The sequence below is a fragment of the Bolinopsis microptera genome, chromosome 10 (assembly GCF_026151205.1).
Source record: "Bolinopsis microptera isolate Bmic1 chromosome 10, MBARI_Bmic_1.0, whole genome shotgun sequence".
Lineage (NCBI taxonomy): Eukaryota > Metazoa > Ctenophora > Tentaculata > Lobata > Bolinopsidae > Bolinopsis > Bolinopsis microptera.
Genome location: NC_087081.1, coordinates 6,939,055 through 6,963,160, shown reverse-complemented (window position 1 = coordinate 6,963,160; position 24,106 = coordinate 6,939,055). Strand labels below are relative to the sequence as shown.

The following is a 24,106-nucleotide window of genomic DNA, read 5'->3' as shown; positions in this document are numbered from 1 at the left end:
CCATCAACTGAATTTTCGAGTAAATAGATAAGCTATGCTTGTCAGTAAACCAATAAACTGACTTTTCAAGTAAAATAATAAACTAACTTAGTTAGTAAACTAGTAGAATAACTTAGTAAGTCAACTAGTAGAATAACCTAGTAAGTTAACTAATAGCTTAATAAAATAGCTTACCCCGTCACCATCTGTGTCCATCATATTGAAGAACTCGTTAGCTTCGTCCTCCGTAAACTGCTCACCGTACCTTGAAGATAATACGTCATAAACAAGGCATAATGACGTCATAATGACTTCATAATAACGTCATTGCAATGTCTTATGACGTCATCAACATTTCATTTAGAACAAATAGCACCAGCTTGTTAATCATAATCGCACAGTGTCTCTGACATGTAGGACCCAGCCCACTTATGATTGACATTGAGAACGGGAGGACAGATTTAGCACGTGTGAGGACAGATTTAGCACGTGTGAGGACAGATTTAGCACGTGTGAGGACAGATTTAGCACGTGTGAGGACAGATTTAGCACGTGTGAGGACAGATTTAGCACGTGTGAGGACAGATTTAGCACGTGTGAGGACAGATTTAGCACGTATGATGACAAATTTAGCACGTTTGAGGACAGATTGAGCACGTGTGAGGACAGATTTAGCATAGAGTACTATTATTGTATTGGATTTACAGGGAATATCATATTAAACTGGAGTAAATTGCTTACTGTGTTAAAGCCCTTTTCAGTTCTTGTGCTGACACAAAACCGTCTCCGTCTCTGTCAAAAACCTGAAGCGATAGAACTATAAATATGCTGGATACCAATAAAACTAATTAGTAATTAGTTGAGCTTCAAGGGTCTGATAATTTGAATACCGATGTAAATTGATTAGATTCTCCAGCCAAATATAAATATTTATCAGTAAGTGAATCACTGAACAATGAACACGTTATTGCCAATGAGCAAATGAATAATAATTGATATTTCAATAATCGCCAAAACAGAGAATTACCTTAATTAGGCAATTAAATAATTACCTTAAAAGCTTCGTATATCTGTTCCTCGTCCTGCTCTATCCAATGTTGTATTAAAACCAAGTACTCGTCAAAATCAATCGTCCCCGAGTTATCCTGGTCAAACCGGTCTGAAGTAATTAGCATAGTTAGATCATCAGATATTAGTATAATCAAATTGTTACTTAGTATAATTTGTAATTGTGCGGCATAACTGCCTCAAACTTTGTGTACAAAATTCACCAAATTCGAACGGTTTAATAAATTAACAAAACCATTTCCCCAGCAACTAACAAATCCATCAATTTATTAATCAATAAATTATCTAATTAACAAATAATTAACTAATTACCCCGCTAATTGCCCCGCTAATTACCTAAAATAGTTTTCACTTCTTCAGGAGAAGGAGAGTAGCCCAATATTTCTAAAATCCCCCTCAGCTCCTCCACGTTTATAACATTGTCTCCATTTTTATCGTACATGTCGAATATCTGCCTGTAAAAAACATTGTTTAAATTCATGTAGCTAAATAAATTATGCTCCTAATTAAGGCACCTGTTTAGGTTATTATTTTATTATTAGCGGTGATGTCGACGACATCTCAATTCGTACACTGAAAAGTAAGATCAAGTCTAGAGTCCACTCTCAATGGACAGACTGAGAAACTCTTTTAAAGTCAGCGTAGCAACCACTAAATTGTTATAAATAATCATTTTTGGGATTTTTACATCTTTTATTTAGAAAATTTGCTGTCAATTTTATATCGAACAGCTGTTTTTCTTGGTTGTTATACGACTACCGATCATAAATTTTCAAATTTCAAGTTTACTCGAAAAACGTCGCGCGATCCAACACAAAACTTACATCATTTAGATTTAATGAAAGAATCATAATAAAGACTCCTGATAAGGCTAAAAATTATAAAACATTTCCGTTTTTTCCAGTATCTATTTCTCATTATTAGAATTGGTCATTGGTCACCCGGGAACCGTCCCGGTGTACAATCAATACAATCGATCAGTGAAGTACTGATAGCGATATTCGAGTAGACCGTGTTGTTTGTCGCACACTGATAAAAGCCGCACCTAGCGATATCCGAGTAGATACTGTTATCAGTAGAAAAGAAACATCCCCTCCTCAACTTCTCCACATCAATCCTCATCTCCGTCATCTCTTTAATAGACTTATTCTTGAAACCTCCAGCTCCCCCATAGCTCAAAGACACCTGAATCTGTCTCCTCAGCCTCTTCAGTCTTAACTCTTTCTTTTCCTCTGCCGCGTCCTTTTCTGGTTGTACTTTCTGTACTGGTTTGCTGTATTTGGGTGGCTTCCAAAACCCGAAGAAGCTAAAAGTCATGGTAAATATATGTGCACGTCAATGTCAAACAAATGAAGACAACGGGGCAAGTATAAACGATGATGCAGATGAGCCGTGGGGAGAAGAGTTAACATCACGTGATGCCCGAATAAGGAGTTAATTGGTCCAACCATTATGTGATCAGTGACATTGTCCACCAATTACTTGTCTTCTCTACAATGGCTGCGTCGTAACGTTAAATACAATGTCAGTCCAATTAGAGTATTACCCAGTTATAGAACCACTTAACGCCCAGTATAACACAGCTATCAGACAATGCAGACCAGGAAATGCCGGGAAACCGCCAGATATAGATTTACGTTTCGCGGTTTCGGAGGAACAGTAGAAACCTCGGCAAGTACTGCTCCTTTTAGGCTTTAACCAGTCCTTGTAAACCAGCTCTGGGTTACCAAGGATACTAAGGTTTTAGTCCCCTTTAATGGCTCTCCAACCACTGTTACCATGCGAGAAAGAGGAAGAGAGGAGCATTTTAGTACAGTTTCCTAGTCTGAGGTCTGGTGATTTGATGGTAGGTAGTAACCGTAAGTGAAGTCCAGGACGGACGTTTATATGTACTGCTGTTAACCAGTATGATCTAGCCACTAAGTACCACTCCCTGTGGTATGTTATAAAGTACCTACTTTAAAGTTTAATCCGTCGTTATCAAACAATTAACTGAACAACTGAAAACAGCTCTGAAATTCCCACGTACGTGTAATTAAGATTACTGTGGCTAATGATCTGCTTACATTTGCGAATTTTCAGTAATAGGTTTTAAATTAAATGTTTCGAATTTCTATTTTTGAGTACGAGTTTCAGAAGGTGTTGATTGATATCACCTAAACACAATAACACCTTTCACAAAATCAAAAATCTCCAATCGTTTCAATAATCTGTAAAGGTGAACCGTCATCCTCCGCCTATATTGGTGGGAAAAGGTCCTATTTCGCGCTTGCAATTAATAAGCTGCAGAATGCAGTTAATAATATTTTGCACTAAAAAGGGACGGCACCAATATTGGGACATTTCTTAAATTTAAGGGGAAACGATGACATTTATTTTTATTTGAACATTACTGCAAAGAAAAAAATAACATATTTTCAAATAATAATAATACACATTGCTCGCACAAATACCTAAATACTGGGTCGAACTGGATCTTCTCAACATCGTATCTCTGGACCTCAGAGAACTCGGGTAACTTATACTTCATAAAGACAGAAATCTCTGGGTTCCCAGATGCCAGCCCAGATGCCAGCTCCTTGATCTCCAGTTCCATGTCCCGGTGGTTACCATGCTTACCATGCTTACCATGCTTACGATCACTGCTGGCCCTCCCTACCTTCCTACGTTTAGTGAATACCCTGGGGTTTGTGTTGGGAGTGGGAGGAAGTTCCTTGCTGGAGCCTTTTAGAAGTTTCCAGAAGTTGGGAATATGCATTAACCGGTAGTGCTGGTTCTTCTGAGCAGACTGGTTCTTCTCATAACAGGTGGCAGAGATATAGGGAGCTAGTGGAGATAGTAAATGAGCTAGAAATATATAAGATATTCACAACTATGTACAGAACGTGAAAAAAAAGGAATCCAAGATGGCCCAAACGATGGAAATAAGTAAAAGTATGAAAAAGGTTTTAAAAGAATGTTAAGAACAGCTTAAAACTTTAAAATATATTTTTGATGCTTAAAATCGACGACTAAATTGTTTTTTACTTGAAAAAGGTGGCAAATATTTACTTATGGAAAATGTATTCTAAAACTAAAAATATTCAAGCAAGAAATGTGGGGAACATATTTTTGTAACAACTTCAAGAATTAGCTGACAAATATGCGCCATGCGATCGGGACTCTAAACAGACCCTGAAATATAACACTTTTCAGTTTTCTCATTACTGCGGCTTCAATTAAATATATATTATATATCAATCAACAAAAGTTGGATATTAACTGGCTCTAGTACACAACGTGAACAATAACAGGAAAATAAGCAAATACCCAAGTATAATACTATAATAGAATGTAAATTGTAAGTAAGCACCAAAGTTGGGCATCCCAATATCCCAGTAAAAAGTAAAGAAGTAGGCTGTACTATGTGAAGTGTGTACTATCCGAGTATGATGCTAACAGAGACTAGAGAGTAAAGTAGTAACCAAGCTTATCTGCTCCTTTATTAAATTGTACCTGTCAGTGCGTCTACTGCAAGCGCCAAGTATAGTTACAGGATAACCTTGTAGAGCACGTACTGGGAGTAGAAACAGTAGACGTAATGGAACAAGTATTTCAGCTCATACGAAAACTCATTTGAAAGTGTCACTTTAAGCACTAAATCACTATAAACGTATTTTGTGGAAACCGCTTACTCCTAACTTGTCTATTGTGTCTAACAAAGAGCACAGATCAAAGAATCTGCCGGAATTAGTTTTAAATAATTTAAAGATATGAGGGAATTATAAACAAGTTGGAAATAAATTGTTAAAAGTAATTTCTGCAGACGCTGTCCAAAATATCGCACCATAATAATGTAGTAAATTAAAAGGAGTGTCACTATGATTTAAAATAATTAAATACCTGAAATAATATAAAATACTGGAAAGGTAAAAATAAAAACACTGTCTAAAACACTTTCTATAAATGTATCGCATGATAATAATATGATATGTGGTACATCTGGCACCATATTACTTCTCAGTCTCTGCTTGCGGCATAATAACTAGACAATACAACCGCTTTATTAAATTAGCACTTTAAACAGAGACGGTCATTTCTTAAAAAATACATGGTTGTCGAATGTCGGTAGTGGCGAGAAAATTATAACCACTCTGGGAAAAACGCAGGGAAAATTATGAGATCAATGACTGTGACCGCGTGAAAATAAAAGAAGGTGGTTGCTGTGGAGATGATGGTGGTTGCTGTGGAGAGTATGGTGGTTGCTGAGGAGAGGATGGTGATTGCTGTGGAGAGGATGGTGGTTGCTGTGGAGAGGATGGTGATTGCTGTGGAGATGATGGTGATTGCTGTGGAGAGGATGGTGGTTGCTGTGGAGATGATGGTGATTGCTGTGGAGATGATGGTGATTGCTGTGGAGAGGATGGTGGTTGCTGTGGAGATGATGGTGGTTGCTGTGGAGATGATGGTGGTTGCTGTGGAGATGATGGTGGTTGCTGTGGAGAGGATGATGGTTGTTGTGGAGAGGATAGTGATTGCTGTGGAGAGGATGGTGATTGCTGTGGAGAGGATGGTGGTTGCTGTGGAGATGATGGTGATTGCTGTGGAGAGGATGGTGGTTGCTGTGGAGATGATGGTGGTTGCTGTGGAGAGGATGGTGGTTGTTGTGGAGAGGATGGTGGTTGCTGTGGAGAGGATGGTGGTTGCTGTGGAGACGATGGTGGTTGCTGTGGAGAGGATGGTGGTTGCTGTGGAGAGGATGCTGGTTGCTGTGGAGAGGATGGTGGTTGTTGTGGAGAGGATGCTGGTTGCTGTGGAGATGATGGTGGTTGCTGTGAAGATGATGGTGGTTGTTGTGGAGAGGTTGGTGGTTGTTGTGGAGATGATGGTGGTTGCTGTGGAGATGATGGTGGTTGCTGTGGAGATGATGGTGGTTGCTGTGGAGAGGATGGTGGTTGTTGTGGAGAGGATGGTGGTTGCTGTGGAGATGATGGTGGTTGTTGTGGAGAGGATGGTGGTTGTTGTGAGAGGATGGTGGTTGCTGTGGAGATGATGGTGGTTGTTGTGGAGAGGATGGTGGTTGTTGTGAGAGGATGGTGGTTGCTGTGAGATGATGGTGGTTGCTGTGGAGAGGATGGTGGTTGCTCTGAGTTTGAAAGTTTGAGTAACGTTATCACCCTTACCACATCTATCACTCTGACTCACTGTCTGGTTGAAACATTCCAGAAGGCTGGAATAACTGTTCAATGACCAAACAAGTACTGTAAAGCTAAAATGAAAATCCTGATTTACTCGGCTCAAAGACCACTCGTCAACCAATGTGAAACACACTTTGAACTAAAACAGCAACCAAAAGACTGGTTGAAAGGTTGGTTAAGTTACCAGACCGCCAACTGTCAAGGTATCATCACTCATCACTCGGTATGAATACTTCACAGGGCGGCCATTAGTATTAGTTCAGGTCAAGTGTGGATTTATTATTATTTATTATGCGAGGTACTACTAGCTCAAGTGTGGGTTTTATTGGATAGAGTAAACTGAGCTATGAGGGGCGGCAGCGGTCCTGACACCGTCTCTAACAGCGGTTCAGTTAGTGGGGTTACCATCCTGTTGTAGTGTGTAGATACGTGTGTGGATAAGTGTGGCGGTGTTAGTTGTTTGGATCTGCTAGAGTTGTCACAACCTTCTCAGAAAAGTGGTAGCTTCAAAATGTCCTGAATAGTTTGGAGATAGAGAATTCAATGTTTAGTAAGAATACCAGTCTACTATACTGATACATTTAGCTCTCGTTAAAGCAAAGATCCAGCCGTATAGTAAAACTGCGTCTAGTAGTAACACTGCTACCAGTAACAGAGTTTATGAATAATAACAACAGTTTAAGTCTTGAAACTTGAGCAGTGATCAGGATCAACCTTATAAAACGTTTCCAAAGAAGTCGGAGAAACAGAGTTTACTGTGCAGTTTAGTGAGGCCTCTAGAAAATGTAATTTCAGTGATATCTCAATAGAAAGATGACAAGAACAAGGTGACAGGGAACTATCAGGTTAATTAAGAAAATGCAAGGTTGTAGTAAAACTATGCCTCACTAGTTTCAAAGTAACACTATCCCAGTCGCGTAACGTTGCCTGTTGGCGCCCACCGCTGAAAAAGCGCCCCCTTTCATTTTGGCGCCCCTCCCTAAAATTGGACAAATTAGATTATTTTAGAGGATACGCCTGTAAAATCTCTAAAAAAGTAGGTTTCTAGAGCAAAACGCGCAGTTTTGTTAGTACTGTAGTTAAGTTTTTTCAAAATTGGCCCACATTCAAACGACGATTTTGCGCCCCCCCTCCCCCCCCCCCCCCCCCCCCCCCCAGTAACTTGGCTAGTTATAGCACCAGACAAAGGAACTTCTAATACAGATCTGGTAAATTAATAACAGCTAAATAACCCAGTGTACCTATAAATCAGGAGCTGGAATGCTAAAAGGAATGCTGCACCAGGGACAAACAGTCTTTACAGATACCTCTTCAGGTCTCAATCGGGGAAGCCACATTGAAAATTAGTCGGTGAACTATTGTATGATCTTTGAATATAAACTATTTGGTCAGAACTTTAAAACTATAAAATTCTGAGCTGAGACCTAACAGTAAATCGGATAAAATAAATTAAAAGACCTCCGCAAACAATTGGGATTAATGATTTATGAGCGGGCGAGATACTCTAACCGTGTTTATACTCTCACAAAACTTCCATAGGGTTGACAAATCCGCTGAACAGGTGTTTAAACTACAGTGTAATTTGTAAGTTTCTGTATCCGACAGCTGTTGTTGTCAGAATAATTCTCTGAAGCAGACTTGAACCCAGCCCTTGACTCCCAGGAGGCCGAAAATAGAGTTACTTTACTATAAAAGCTCTTACGAAACAAGTCGGAATAGTAAGTAGGAATAGAGGGTAAATGTGCACGGCGGAAAGTTCTTGACGTGAAACAGTCGCTGAGTAAAGCCAAACAGAAGCACGCCATCAAGAAACAACCGAGAACTACTATATATACACTTATATGGAAAGTTAATACTTTACTTTTAGAAACTTTCCGGAACAATTATAAACTTATTTAGAAAGTTAATACTTTACTCAGTTTTACCTAGCTGCTATTTGTTGATATATACAACAAGGAGATATAAAACGAGATGTTACAAATCAAGATAAAGCGAGATACCTGATACGGAATGTTACAAATCAAGTCACCGGATTGAGTTATCGCAAGGCTTCTTAAATCGTACCGGGCAATTAGTGGGGAGGGATTACTTTTCTACGAATTACTAAAATCAAAATTAGGATTTTTGGTACCATCCTGATTACCCTGCTCCGGGTCGTCTCCTGGCTCTTGTTTATATATAAGAACAAAGTTGTTTTTGGCCGTTGCATCACGCAAGATACTATGGAACAAGCCTCGTTGTATATCTGACTACACAAAGTAAGAGAAGGAGAATATAATTACCTTAACTCGTTACAAAACTTTACCCGAGGAAACTTGTTTTGTCACGGATGATTAATGAAAACAAGGCCTGGTACAAATCTACAAGAGTATAGGCCAGACAACACGACCATGACCGTTAATTAATGATCAATATCATGTGTTGTCCGTATTGCTTGCGGAGTAGGTGATAATTTACAGGAACAGTGCTCTCAGTCAGGCGTTTATAAACGAAGAAGTGAATAAAAAAGACGATTGGTTTTGAAAATGACAGTTAAGTGAGGCTACGAGCGATGATCTCAGTTCAATGTCTGCAAAGAAAGCAATGAGCTGTGAGCGCCTACTCCGCAAGCAATACCTACAACTGTGTTTTATATTCAGACCAGACGCACGTTCAATATTTCAAATTAATATTTGGGATTGAATGAGGGATACTTAAGCCTACTCTCTACTGATTAATTTGAGGCTCAAGAGAAATTACATGGAATTACAGAAGGGTGGGTGGTCTGGAGATGAAATTATTATTATTTTGATGAATTTTCAGCTACAGCAAAATGCGAGATTCATCATAAAATAAGATTGAAAATAATGATAAGAATAGAAAGTATAATCTAAAACTGATGCCCAAGCCACGCACAATTTGAGACTACAAATAAACAATTTGGGGTTCAACTTAATTGTGTCAAAATTGTTTCAAAATGGAGCTTAATTGTGTCAAAATTATGTCAAATACTAGTTTAACATTCCAAGGCCGTCACCACAAACACTGACAGTATCCTCCTGAACAAGGAGGGTACTGTCAACATACCAGTCATGTTCCATCAATATACCTGGATATCGAACACTAAGAGTTCTTGTAATTCCTTACTTTAATTATCACACTAATTATCACGCTATTAGAGTTTGCTGCGTGGTACCCCTGGCGGTATACATTACCAGGGGTGATATCGCGTCAACAACTACGGAAATATAGTTCTTAGAGAGCTGCAGATAGTTAGAAAAAAAATAATAATCGGAGAGGAGATGAAACGATGGTTGGAGAAGAGATGAAAGTGGGTCGGACAAGAGATGAAGAGATAATCGGAGAAGAGATGAAATGAGGCCGACATTATCAAGATTTGTGATTGAAACACATTGTCCGTCTTTCACAATTCTTTAGTAATTATTCTTTAGTAATGAAATAAAGTCTGAGTGCAGATAGTATTGCAGACTATTGATAATGATAGTAGCGCTCCACTTACACTAAGACTTACAACAAAACAGAGGGCTATAGAAATCACCACCCCATAATAACACCAGAACAATTGAAGGTAGTATTGGATACTTGCAGAGGCAGCATATTGGATACTGATGGTATACTGAATACTACTCTACTAGTACTATTACCAAGAAACGTGTGCCCCATATTAAACGTGCCCCATTCATCGTGACCCTGTCTTAACACAACATTGATCTTATGATGATACGATTAAATACTGTACAGTATACGTATGTGTGTCACACACTGCAGTGTTTCTATACGAGGAGTACCTGATATCTTACTATAGTGCAAGTACGATTTAGAATTGGCGGTTGAGACATCTGGTAATCATAGGTAGTAGGTAGGTAGTAGGTAGAGGGCAGGGGGTGATGCAACGTCAATTAATGTCAATTAATGTCAATTAATGTCAATTAATGTCAATTAATGTCAATTAATGTCAATGTCAGTTTTGCAAAATTTTGGAATACTGACATTAATTGACACGATATTTTTCGACCAGAGATTATGTAGTTCTACCATATTTTTAGCACTTTAGAACGTTTATATCATCATTTTATTCACTACTATCACATATGGAAATGTGAAATGTGAAAAAAATTAAGATCATTAAACAATAAAACTAAAATAATACGGTTTTCCGAAATTTAATTTTCTTAAATGGGCGTGGCCATCCAAGGGCGTGGTTCTCAACATCATCAGAACTTAAAACCCACATTAAACGAAATGCCTTCATGACATTTATATTTGAATAACGAATCTTAAACAGCTAACATTACTCCTTCATACTAAAAAAGCCGATTCTATATATTTTACCTGTATAAGAAACCAATAAAATATGGGCGTGGCCGGTGGGGACCGAAGATGGAAGAGTTGGAAGCTGAAATTTTTTTTGGTGGTCTTAGAACCTAAGGATCAACAGATAAGAACATACTCATAATTATTCAAGGACATTTTGTTTTTTTGAACCGGTCTAACTTACATAGACGTGAATATCTTGAATATTTATCGAATAATGATAATCTCAAATTTCAAGACATATTAATGTCAATTAATGTCAATTAATGTCAATTAATGTCAATTAATGTCAATGTCAGTTTGGGGTTTTTATGGAATACTGACATTAATTGACGTTGCATTCCCCCCAGAGGGCATCGCGGTAGTTCTGCGTGAAATCTGAACATACTTTGACTGTACATTTAATTTAAATTGGAGGGTTATTTTGAGAATTGAGAACCTCTAAAAACCGCGAGTTGAAGTAAGGGGTGTATGGGGTACAAAAGAAACTAGTGGTGAAAATAGGAGAATAAAATTATCAAGAGTAATACAGTAAGACAATCCGTACCAAAGTAAGAGTCCCCGACAGTCTCTCTCACTGCCTCTAAATACTACATACTATTCACGTGACACATATGCCGGTCACGTGATAAGATCTTAAACTAATATCATCCAAATAGGGTACAACTAAACATGTCAATCTGTAGAGTAAACAAAAGAGGTGACAAATAAGCCTAATTAAGGAAATTGAGGTGGAAACAGCTTGCTAACCGTGTGTAATGAGGTTAATAACAAAAGGCCAATTACCACATAGGAAGAAGAACTCAAGAACTAGTAGTCTAAAATGACGTGTACACTCGTGAAAGGAGAGTACAACACAATTTTAAATCGGTTAAAGGGGTTTTAAGTAACAGTCAATACAAATATAAGATATCCCCTCGCCTAATTTGCCAGCAAGTAATTTTTCTATCATCGCAAATTGAGGCGTCAGTTTAAAAACTTATATGTGTAACATAAAAAGGCCTGCTGCATGCCGATTAACGTTTTGGTTACATCTGCAGAGATTGAAGTTTCCACCTAGCTATACCAGGATGCCTAGACGACTCAAAATGTAATATCTATATTCTCTATTTTACTATACTAGAAAGTAGGAAACAATCCACTTATCCACTTATCGAGTTTTATCAAAATAACGAAATTTGGATTGAGAATTAAAATAAAATCGTGAGGTTCGTTTTAAGTTTAACAAAGTGCTGTGTAACGTTACGAACGATGGACAGAGCTCTAAATACAGGGGGCGGTAGAGAGATATTAGATATTAAGGGGAGATACACCAAAACCGTTTTTGCTCCGAACATCGATTTTATTTTATATTATTTTTAAATAGACAAAAATAATAAGATTGTACACCTTCAAACATTTTTAAAAATATTCCCTCATCGAGAAAAAAAATATTTTTCTTTTTCGAAAATTTTTAAAATTTGGAGAAGTCTGTCACTGTAATACCGATAGTTCGGCCATTTAAAAAGTTTTTTAGCTGATTTTTTTACTGAACATTACTTACACTCCGTACTAGAAGCCATTGAAAGGATTATATAATTGAACAATAAATGACCAAGTTACAGACCGAACAAGGTGAAAAAAGAAAAATTGGGATTTTTGCCTACCACCAAAGTTGTACATTTCACCACCCACCCAGGTCATCAGATATCGCTTCAAAAATTCTTGTGAGTGTAGTTGATGATCATGGCAAGCTTTTTGGAACCGGATTTCTCTCAATTTTGAGTTTTAAGCTATGCAATGTGGCCTCAAACGACTTAGTAAAATTCATCGTAAAAAAGGGCAAAAAAGGCAGATTTAAGGCTTAAAATGCCTATAACTCAAAAAGTGTCAGTTTTTTTGAAATAATTTTTACAGAATCGTAATCAGCTTGGTAAGACGAATCTTTTAGTACCAAATAGGTGCTTTTAGAAGACAAATTGTCTTAAATAATTTTCTAGCTCGAACACAAGGGTCCCCCCTTGTATAAATTCTGTACAAATTGTACACATTTTTTTACAAATTTTGTGGCTTTGAATATTATAAATGTCGTACTAAAAGATTCGTCTTACCAAGCTGATTACGATCCTGTAAAAATTATTTCAAAAAAACTGACACTTTTTGAGTTATAGGCATTTTAAGCCTTAAATCTGCCTTTTTTGCCCTTTTTTACGATGAATTTTACTAAGTCGTTTGAGGCCACATTGCATAGCTTAAAACTCAAAATTGAGAGAAATCCGGTTCCAAAAAGCTTGCCATGATCATCAACTACACTCACAAGAATTTTTGAAGCGATATCTGATGACCTGGGTGGGTGGTGAAATGTACAACTTTGGTGGTAGGCAAAAATCCCAATTTTTCTTTTTTCACCTTGTTCGGTCTGTAACTTGGTCATTTATTGTTCAATTATATAATCCTTTCAATGGCTTCTAGTACGGAGTGTAAGTAATGTTCAGTAAAAAAATCAGCTAAAAAACTTTTTAAATGGCCGAACTATCGGTATTACAGTGACAGACTTCTCCAAATTTTAAAAATTTTCGAAAAAGAAAAATATTTTTTTTCTCGATGAGGGAATATTTTTAAAAATGTTTGAAGGTGTACAATCTTATTATTTTTGTCTATTTAAAAATAATATAAAATAAAATCGATGTTCGGAGCAAAAACGGTTTTGGTGTATCTCCCCTTAATAGTCCCCTTATCGATAATAAATCACATTCAATTTAACTGGAAATTAAACTGAAGCTCCGAGAAAAAACTGTGTCATTGTTCGTGAGACGGAGAGAAATATTCGTTAGACAGGAATGAGCTGATATGGAGATTTTAAACCAGGCAAATAAAATAAACTCGAAAGTAGAAAACGATCTACTGATTTGATTAAGCCGTGTAGTGTTATTTGATGATTCTTTTAAGAAAATTTCTGATTTTTCTGAATATACTCAATGATGACAATGTTCTATTTCTATTCCAGAACTTATACCTTCATTAGAATATTTTCATCACTGAGTCTATTCAGAAAAAAAATCTGAAAATGTCTTGAAACGATCTACTATCGACAGACAAATATATCGACAAAGGCTTGAATAATCATCACGGTTCTAAATACAAGCAGTAGAATAGAAAGAGCGAAGGATGTTACACTTTCGAAGGATGTTACACTTTCCATTTATGAACATATTTACATTCTGAAAAAAATCCTATATTTGAGTTAACATGAAATCAAATTTCTCAGAATAACTGAGTTACTGATTTTAATTTAGGACCAAATGTCGTAAAGAACCGGTAAAGATGACTTTAATGACGATATAGTTTATAAAGGAGTTGGTCCAGTTAATACCGAATATCGTTTAACTGTAAGCGGTGCTATCTATTCATCTATTCACAGCTTTTCTAATGTTGAACAATGGACATTGGACAAGGGTTTAACTGCAGGCAGCGGGCCTTGCAACATTCATAGCTTTTCAACATATAAAAGCTACCGAACACGAGCTTCATCATTGAAACAATGGGTAAATGGTGCGAAATGTCGTTTTCATGTGACAAATATGTAAGTTATAAGAGTATACTTTTAGTTATAACTATCTATTGTGACTCCGTAAACTACAAGAAACTAATAGTTTGTCATTGATACCGATTGTTTTATTCGTACGAGGGAGGATGATTAAACGGAGTATGCACGTGAAGTCAATATATTAGACATAATGATACTGGTAATACTAATAATACTATAAGATGGGGATTTATAGAAAATTTAACTCCTTTTCTTCAGAAATCTATTGACGAATCCTCGATCCCCATTAGTCATTAGTCATTAACATTTATCACGAGAACAAAAGATGACAGGACTTTTCACCCCTCTAAACCTTCACCACCTGCCGTTTAGTATTCAGTTTCTATAGGTCAATAATATCTGGGTCAATGTTAAGATTACAGCAGGAGTACAACTACATACATGGCTCCAAATCAGGGTTTACTATTTAGCTGAAATAAAATGGAGAGGGTGGCAGGTAGAGGAGGGGTTTACTATTTAGCTGGAATAAAATGGAGAGGGGCGGCAGGTAGAGGATGTAAATATCGAACAAAATATTGACAAGGGCTCAAATAATGGTCTTGACTCTAACTGCAAGCTGTAACTGTCTGTCAAGCCAAGGAATTGCGAGAATTTGACAAGTTGTTAATACTTTAATAGGAGGACACTTCAACGAGTCTATTAATATAAATGATTCCTTGGTTCAAGACAAAATGAGGTATTAATGACTGAAAGGTTTTACACAGAATTAGGTATTAATGACTGAAAGGTTTTACACAGAATGAGGTATTAATGACTGAAAGGTTTTACACAAAATGAGGTATTAATGACTGAAAAGTTTTACACAGAATGAGGTATTAATGACTGAAAGGTTTTACACAGAATGTGGTATTAATGACTGAAAGGTTTTACACAAAATGAGGTATTAATGACTGAAAGGTTTTACACAGAATGAGGTATTAATGACTGAAAGGTTTTACACAGAATGAGGTATTAATGACTGAAAGGTTTTACACAAAATGAGGTATTAATGACTGAAAGGTTTTACACAAAATGAGGTATTAATGACTGAAAGGTTTTACACAGAATGAGGTATTAATAACTGAAAGGTTTTACACAAAATGAGGTATTAATGACTGAAAGGTTTTACACAGAATGAGGTATTAATAACTGAAAGGTTTTACACAAAATGAGGTATTAATGATTGAATGGTTTTACACAGAATGAGGTATTAATAACTGAAAGGTTTTACACAAAATGAGGTATTAATGACTGAAAGGTTTTACACAAAATGAGGTATTAATGACTGAAAGGTTTTACACAAAATGAGGTATTAATGACTGAAAGGTTTTACACAGAATGAGGTATTAATGACTGAAAGGTTTTACACAGAATGAGGTATTAATGACTGAAAGGTTTTACACAGAATGAGGTATTAATGACTGAAAGGTTTTACACAAAATGAGGTATTAATAACTGAAAGGTTTTACACAAAATGAGGTATTAATGACTGAAAGGTTTTACACAGAATGAGGTATTAATGACTGAAAGGTTTTACACAAAATGAGGTATTAATGACTGAAAGGTTTTACACAGAATGAGGTATTAATGACTGAAAGGTTTTACACAGAATGAGGTATTAATGATTGAAAGGTTTTACACAAAATGAGGTATTAATGATTGAAAGGTTTTACACAGAATGAGGTATTAATAACTGAAAGGTTTTACACAAAATGAGGTATTAATGACTGAAAGGTTTTACACAGAATGAGGTATTAATGACTGAAAGGTTTTACACAAAATGAGGTATTAATGACTGAAAGGTTTTACACAGAATGAGGTATTAATGACTGAAAGGTTTTACACAGAATGAGGTATTAATGACTGAAAAGTTTTACACAGAATGAGGTATTAATGACTGAAAGGTTTTACACAAAATGAGGTATTAATGACTGAAAGGTTTTACACAAAATGATGTATTAATGACTGAAAGGTTTTACACAGAATGAGGTATTAATGACTGAAAGGTTTTACACAAAATGAGGTATTAATGACTGAATGGTTTTACACAAAATGAGGTATTAATGACTGACAGGTTTTACACAGAATGAGGTATTAATGACTGACAGGTTTTACACAAAATGAGGTATTAATGACTGACAGGTTTTACACAAAATGAGGTATTAATGACTGACAGGTTTTACACAAAATGAGGTATTAATGACTGACAGGTTTTACACAAAATGAGGTATTAATGACTGGAAGGTTTTACACAGACTGAGGTATTAATGACTGAAAGGTTTTACACAAAATGAGGTATTAATGACTGAAAGGTTTTACACAAAATGAGGTATTAATGACTGAAAGGTTTTACACAAAATGAGGTATTAATGACTGAAAGGTTTTACACAGAATGAGGTATTAATGACTGAAAGGTTTTACACATAATGAGGTATTAATGACTGAAAGGTTTTACACAGAATGAGGTATTAATGACTGGAAGGTTTTACACAAAATGAGGTATTAATGACTGAAAGGTTTTACACAGAATGAGGTATTAATGACTAAAGGTTTTACACAAAATGAGGTATTAATGACTGAAAGGTTTTACACAGAATGAGGTATTAATTACGTTCCGAGGGGAACAGAAGTAACTGGTTAATTGGGAGAGAGCCTACAACTTAGAGACTAGAGTTAGAGCCTACAAAACAGAATATCACTATACCAAGCGCTTTATTTCAATTTGTCGAGAAAACATCTCACACTACTTTGACAAACCCATTACTTTGATGATCGAGACTTTGATCATTACTTTGATCTTGAGTTTGATTAAGCACAGAACTGGGCTAAGAGTAACAAAAATCCAACTTCACGGATCAGTAATCCGCGTGCATTAAACATGGAGCAATGCCAATATGCCCAGCAGAAGGTACCGTCTGTACCTAAATATTGGCTATTTTTGTTACTTTGCTATTGTTTTATTTGTCATTAGTTCCTTTAGTCGCAGTGTCATTGGTGTACAGAAAATTCGAGAGAATATGAAATCAACAACGTCAAAATGTTCGTCGAGAGTATGCCTCCACACCATATTCAATAATATGTGATAAAACAAAAATAGGATTTAGGTTAAAGCTTCTAAAGATAGCAAACGAAGGAAAATGAAAAACGTTCCATAATTATCATGCCTCCTCCACAGGTGAGAATTAGTTGCTAGAATAGCTGATACAATTGCAACTTAATCGTATCAGTATTACGAAAACTAAATTACTACGTACTAAATTATCGAACAATATGTCATGGTGACAAGTCGCGTCATTAATTAATTAATTAGTTATCGCCACTGGAAGTGGGAGGAAGGAAAGTAAGAATATGCGCATAATATGAACATGTGAATCATGTCAACCGAACAGGCTTATTTAGCACATTATTAGCAGCATTCTTTCCAGAAAAAGACATGCCTGGAAAACGAGAAGGAATGCTACGCAAATCTGATCCTGTTCAGGAAATGGGTTTAAAAAAACCTAATACCTTTCAACAGATGGGAATGTTCCGACGATATAGTTTGTAAACAAATATTTATATAGTTTATAAAGGAGTATTGGGACCGTACAAGCTTAAGGAAAATTTCCTATAGGATGCAAGATTCTTGTAAAAAAACTAGGCCGTCTGGGATGAGTGCTCGTACATTATCAAACATTGCAATACAAGTTGTAGGTTACAGCGAAAAGGTTGGCAGTCAGCAATACAACACGGTCTATTGTCCACACTCTTAAAAGTGCAGGGAAGTCCAGCATAAGTGAAGGGAATTTTCCCTACCTTCAATGCAATTATAATTGTTTTCATTTATTAAAGCACCGTCATTTGTCATTATAAATTCGGGCGGAATTATCAGAAATATTGCTTGGCACAATTTTACGGTCTGTTCTGACGAATAGTTTTAGGCTAATGAAGTAAGGAAAAACATAAGCTAAAGTTAGATTGGCGTATAACACGTACTATACTACTATAGTTCGATACGTATCCTAGTTCGATACGTACCCTAGTTCAATACGTACCCTAGTTTGATACGTACCCTAGTTCTATACGTACCCTAGTTCGATACGTACCCTTAGTTCGATACGTACCCTAGTTCGATACGTACCCTAGTTCGACAAACCCTAAAGTTCGACTCTGTCGAATTTTGGTATGACTAAATGTAGCGTATGATTAAATTATCTGCCATGTCGTTGTATCTGAAAACTAAAACAGGTCGAATTGCTGGGACTAATTCGTCCAAATTAGTATTTTTCAGCTATACTACATCTTGATATAGATCCTTCTACACGGAGATGAAAGAAGAAAGAAACGAAATTGAGCTTGTAATTGTAGAAGATGAGTTGCAGGACGGGCATGTATTAGTAGAGACTAGAGACGAAGAGCGGGGAAACCAACAGTAGTCTGTTAACAGAAGGAAAGCAAGAGTTGTCCAGCGATACGGTAGAATTAGTAAACTCATCTGATAATTCCGCTCAACTTTTACTACACTTTTATGGTACTGTATTTGGTACTGAGAGATGAGATATATCAAGGGGTACTGTATTTGGTACTGAGAGATGAGATATATCAAGGGGTACTGTATTTGGTACTGAGAGATGAGATATATCGAGGGTTGCGTATCAAGTGATCTGATTAAACATCATGAGAGGTACAAGGTGACAAAATTAGAGATACAGGGTGATGATAATTCGAACAGACTTCTGGGGCGACCTCACTCGCAAATAGGCCTACTGGCTATTAACCAGTTATTACGGTAACAGCCGGCTAACAGCCATCTTTTAAATATATCTAATTATATTAGCCCTCTAATAGCCATAACAAAACAAGTAAGCGCCGACTTCAAATTTCTTTGTAGCATGTTAATCTATCATTAAATTGTTTAAAGACGCGTAAAATTAAGATTGGAGTTAGGCTAACTACTAACAAAACTGATATTTCGCAGTTTCGTTGTGATGTATTTTATTTTTACGAGCACTTTTTATTTTAGTTACATTTTAAAGGGTGTGACATATATATGTCACACATATTATATTTGTATGGTAAAATTGTTATTCGGAGAGTTTCTTTTTCCTGTTAAGTCGACTGGGGCCATCTATCTGGAATTCAAAAACAATGATTCAGATTCGCATGTAATAATAGTAAATTAGTATAAAAGTGCACGAGCAAAACAGTAAGACTATCGGACCATCAATACAGAATTAATCATCTGAAAAACCTGTAAATCTCAGGAATGTAATATATAATCAGGATGTTACCGCTCATTGAGACAGATGAATGGCTAAACAACCTGTTATCTGATAACAATTACTAGGAGCTGACACAGGAGATTAGGGGTGAGAAACTTGAACTTTATCAGGCACAAAACTAGGTAGACAATGTCTCTGTAAAATGAAATGAAGTAGGGTGTTCTATCCCGCTCATATAACCGACAATAGATATTGAATATCTTTATGTCAGGGCGGTTCTTCTAACTAGGATTGAATAACATTTTGTCGTTAAAATAAGAACTAAGTAATAATCTTTATTTTACAAAACTGTTTATCGATGACATCTAGACGCATGTTAAAGAATGCCTTATAATATTTCTTTATAAAGTTATTTATTACTGCCGACGTGCATATAAACTACGGTAACCAATAGTGAATCTACCGCGGAAAAGATGAAAGGAGCCAATGTGCGCTGTCGCTCAGAACCTTGTATTTTACCCTAGGCTTGTCTCAGTGCTTACCAAGGTACAACCTATAACACCTCTATAAACTGGACACGTGCCTACAGAGTGGATCTTAGAAACGTGTGATCCCAACAAACGCTCTCTGGTCTATCCTGGAGAATGGGAAATAGAAGCTCACGCCACTTAAGTAACTAACAATATGACTTATCTAACTAACAATGTAACTTAACTAACTAACAATATAACTTTAACTAACTAACTAATAATAGCGAATTCATGTTTGCTCTAGACATACCAGCTCGAGTAAAGAGAGATCTCAGTTGGACCATATCTCGCTACACAAAAGTTTGACATGCTCTCTCAGGAAGCTATCTTAACTCTCCGTATCCTGTATATCTATTTCAACCGGGAGACATTATACAGTTGATGTTCATAAGTATGTTCATAAATATTCGTGATTTACAGCTATTTAAAAATTTGTAGGATTACAATACTTGTATTGTAATTCGGCAAAGTCACGCACATTCATGAAGAATGACTATTAGGACGTATCTAAACTAGTCCTCTATATATTTTATGAAGATTGACTTTATCTAACTATCTCAACTAGAGTCCTCCATTCAAGTCCTCTATTTTAATGGATCCAAGTAATTGCGGACATATTTCACTGTGTGTTTACCGTGTTTGGGTGACATTCATATTTTACAGCTGGGGGCAATATTTCCGAACGGTTCTAATTTATTGGTGTACGTACTCTGTAAAATTTGGAAAGTATTTAATAAATAAAAAGCTCCACAAGAAAATTATGGGTATTAGCATACACTGTGTGGCAACGAAGAAGCTGATGAACTTCATTGTAAGTAAATGAAATGATTGAAAACTCAACTACTTGACGTTATCCAAACAGAAAAAAGCTACGAGTACATGCCATTTGCTACAAAGTGGTGGCTTCACAAGAGCAAGACGGTGGATGAAAAGAAACCAAAGTTCAAGAACGTAATATAATTTCCTGTGTACCTACAGGGGGCCGTATATCTAAACTTAATATCTTAAGTTAATAAACTAAAGCTCATAAGCTAAGCTGTTTTGCACGATAAAACATAATATACATGCATCTAATCAGCTTATAAGTATCCGCTATTGGCTGACAGAAAACGATATTTTTTATCGACTCAATTGTAATAAACCTTGTCGGATTCCAATAAGATGCATTTATTCAAATCATCTGCAATTCAGATTCCGGACAGACCGCGCCTGCACAAGTTAAAAAACCTCAAAAGTAAATGAACCTCAAGTCCAGTATATCTTCCTACAAAAATATCATGCATTACGAGTGGGCAAAAGTGGAAGTGTTATGAAATATATCAGTAAAATCACTGTACAGCCTCTGAGACACTAACCGACTGTCTCACCGATCCTAGACAGCCTGTAATGACCAATATACAGCGTATAATATCATAATTATTCGTTCATAATCAATCATGTATAGCTATTTATAGGGTACAACCCTTAACCGTTCATACACTTGTTGTGCTCTCAGACATGCAAGCAACATATCTCAGTATCTCCAGCGTTAAGGTTAACTTTAGGGGACGTGAAATCGGGTGAGGGAACTGAAGAAGAAAAAGAAACTATCTTTTTTCATGACAGACACCTGGACTAAATACGTTTCCACTAGACATTATTTGAAACAATGTCTATTTTCATGACAGTGTTAATCAAAAGCCAGTCATCTGCTGAACATTATTTGCTTTCTTATAGAAACTGATATTAGATGTTTGAACTGAAAAATACCTTTTGCCATGACAGACACCTGGACTAAAACAATCGAAAGAGTGTCTATTTTCATGACTTTTCCACTTAGTACAGTCAAATACGTCTTTTTGTCGGACAAAATTCGCAACAAAGCGATTTTAACGGGTATGGTCGGGACAGGTCCCAGGAATCATTCCAGAGAATTCCCAAAATTTCCGACCTGAGCAAAATCCACAATTACCTCAAGTCAGAAATTTTGGGAATTCTCTGGAATGATTCCTGAAACCTGTCCCGACCATTTCCCGTTAAAATCGCTTTGTTGCGAATTTTGTCCGCCAAAGGCTTAAATTAGGACGTATTTGACTGTACTAACTAGACAGCAGAAAGAGTGTCTATTTTCAGGACAGTGTTAATCAAAAGTCAGAAGCGTTATACTTATAGAACCCAGAAATCTGCAGAACATAATTAGCTCTCTTGTAGAAACTGATATTAAGCGAAAGTGAAGCCTTATTGGAACCGTGTTGATTGTTCTATTGGTTGGGTTCAATTTCTTCTGATTCTTCTGAAGTGGGGTAAGTTGAGACACTTTACCCACTGTGCTACCAACAAACAGATTATTATTCACAAGAAACCTGCACTTCTGCTCTGCTGTTGACTAGGTTTGTTTCTTTTCTTAATCAACGACTTAGATTCTAAAACCTACTAAACCTCGCATTAAAGAAATTTTTTGAAAGAATTTGTATCCATTTGTCTAAACTTGATTCTGTAAACAGTTATTGTAGTTGTAAGGTTTAATACAGTGCACTTTCATACACCCACAGAATGTTAAATTATTAGAAGACCCTCCCTCTCTGTAATCTGACAGAACTACCCAGTACCCAGTAGCTCATTCTAATAAGTCTCATCTCTATTTCAGTATTTCGTTAGCTGTCCTTTTATAATTGTAACTAGTGACTACAATGCTCTATCTTATAGTGGTTTTGATCTATTCCTAAGTAGTAAAGACCACTGCCCCCTACGAAGAAGAAGAAGAATACAAAGGATGTATTCGTCCAAAATTAGGTGGAAGAATCTATAAAAATGTTTATTAACACCATATTGTGCTGTCAAGTTTTATAAAATGAAATAAATAATTAATGAACTACCCCCGTACCTGGCGTCATTAATTATAAACACCAGCTGAAAGGCAAGTCCTTTATATTAAGGAGCCAGGACTTGCTACACCAGCCCACCATGTTGAAGCACTTCCGTACCAATACTCTACAAATGTAATAGATTCGTAGTGTTGTAATTAGTTTAAAACACTAGTTTATTATTAGTACAAGCACGTGCCTGAAGGGCGAGCTTTTATACAGGGGGTGACCGCTCGCGCCATTATAAACAATTGCTGTACTCCTGTCACTGCATTGTCATATTAGAGCTTCCCATTTAGAATTAAAACAAGTCCTTCATATCATGGAGCCAGGGTGTGGACTGGCTACACCTGTTTAAAGTATCATCCCATTACATTATTCAATACTGAATATGTCATAGGTTATTTTGTCACTTTTTAGGATTATTTGGTTGTTGATATTAACTGGTACTTATTATGAACTGAAAACATTGAAAACAGATAACATCAAGAAAGTATAAATAATATCAAATCGACGCAGAAAAGATCGAACTACACACTACAATACCCCCTAACAATGACTGAACATTAAGAATATGACGACTACTCAACCGTGATGTGGACAATATACATCGCATAGAAGAGTCAGTATTAGCTAGTTAGTTATCAGCAAGTCCCAAACAAAACTCACATTCAGCCCATCATCGTGTGCTGTTCAAACTTTATCACTACATTAATTGTTCCTTACCTAGTAAACTGCACACTTTCTCTAAATCATACTGATATCTTAGCACTGCAACTTGTTAAAAAAATCTCCAATAATAAATGAATAATAACGACCGTTAACTGGACTATAAAGTTGAACAAAGTGCAGATATTGATAATATAAGTAATGACTAGTTAGGGTGGCAGCTACCAAACAGATATTATAAAAGTATAAAGACCGTGCATTCTGCAATTACATGTCCCCGTGAAGCCAGACAAGGAAACAACAAAAGAATTTTGTTTTTTAAAGGATTCTACCAAATTATAAATATTATTTAAACAACTAAATTATCCCAAAACTAGTGTTCTTAGAGGGAAGCAGACTGAAAAAAAGACGGGCCTCATTTGTTGTTTAGCACACAATAAAAAATACTAATAAAACTCGGAGCATGGCACGAGAATTTCAAAAAATACAGTTTTAAAATAAAAGAATTATACCATCTTTTAACTACTAAAACAGTATTAATTCTAAAGCTCCATGCATACTGACACAAAGAGGTATAGGAGTCAATCTCAGAGCTTGGTTAGGAAAATTTTCTAAAGTATGCAGGAGACGTTTGACAATTATATGATCGGATGTGATTGACAGTAATTGACCTAGTGACACCTAGCAGCACTTATAACTCGGTAACATGTTCGCTGTGATTTGATTGTCGAACGATATGTCGAAAACATCGAAGTTAATT

At 36.3% G+C, this 24,106-nt stretch overlaps 2 protein-coding genes across 7 annotated transcripts in view; both read right to left on the bottom strand.

Moving 5' to 3' along the window:
• LOC134821753 (calmodulin-like) overlaps positions 1-24,106 on the bottom strand; it is a 104,362-nt gene that overhangs the window by 2,479 nt on the left and 77,777 nt on the right. For 4 of the 5 annotated variants that reach the window (XR_010161044.1, XM_063832499.1, XM_063832502.1 and 1 more), the window contains 4 exons: positions 1,384-1,502; positions 1,032-1,138; positions 721-782; positions 175-244 (listed from right to left, as the gene is read on the bottom strand). Coding sequence is in view for 4 of the 5 variants with exons in the window: in XM_063832499.1 (XP_063688569.1) it covers positions 175-244; positions 721-782; positions 1,032-1,138; positions 1,384-1,502 (358 nt within the window). In the remaining variant the exon portion in view is untranslated. Of the gene's footprint in view, positions 1-174; positions 245-720; positions 783-1,031; positions 1,139-1,383; positions 1,503-3,500; positions 4,222-4,542; positions 4,689-24,106 lie in introns of those variants that run through there. The other variant, XM_063832501.1, reaches the window with a different exon arrangement.
• LOC134821752 (Krueppel-like factor 6) overlaps positions 1-24,106 on the bottom strand; it is a 93,733-nt gene that overhangs the window by 68,601 nt on the left and 1,026 nt on the right. The window lies entirely within an intron of this gene.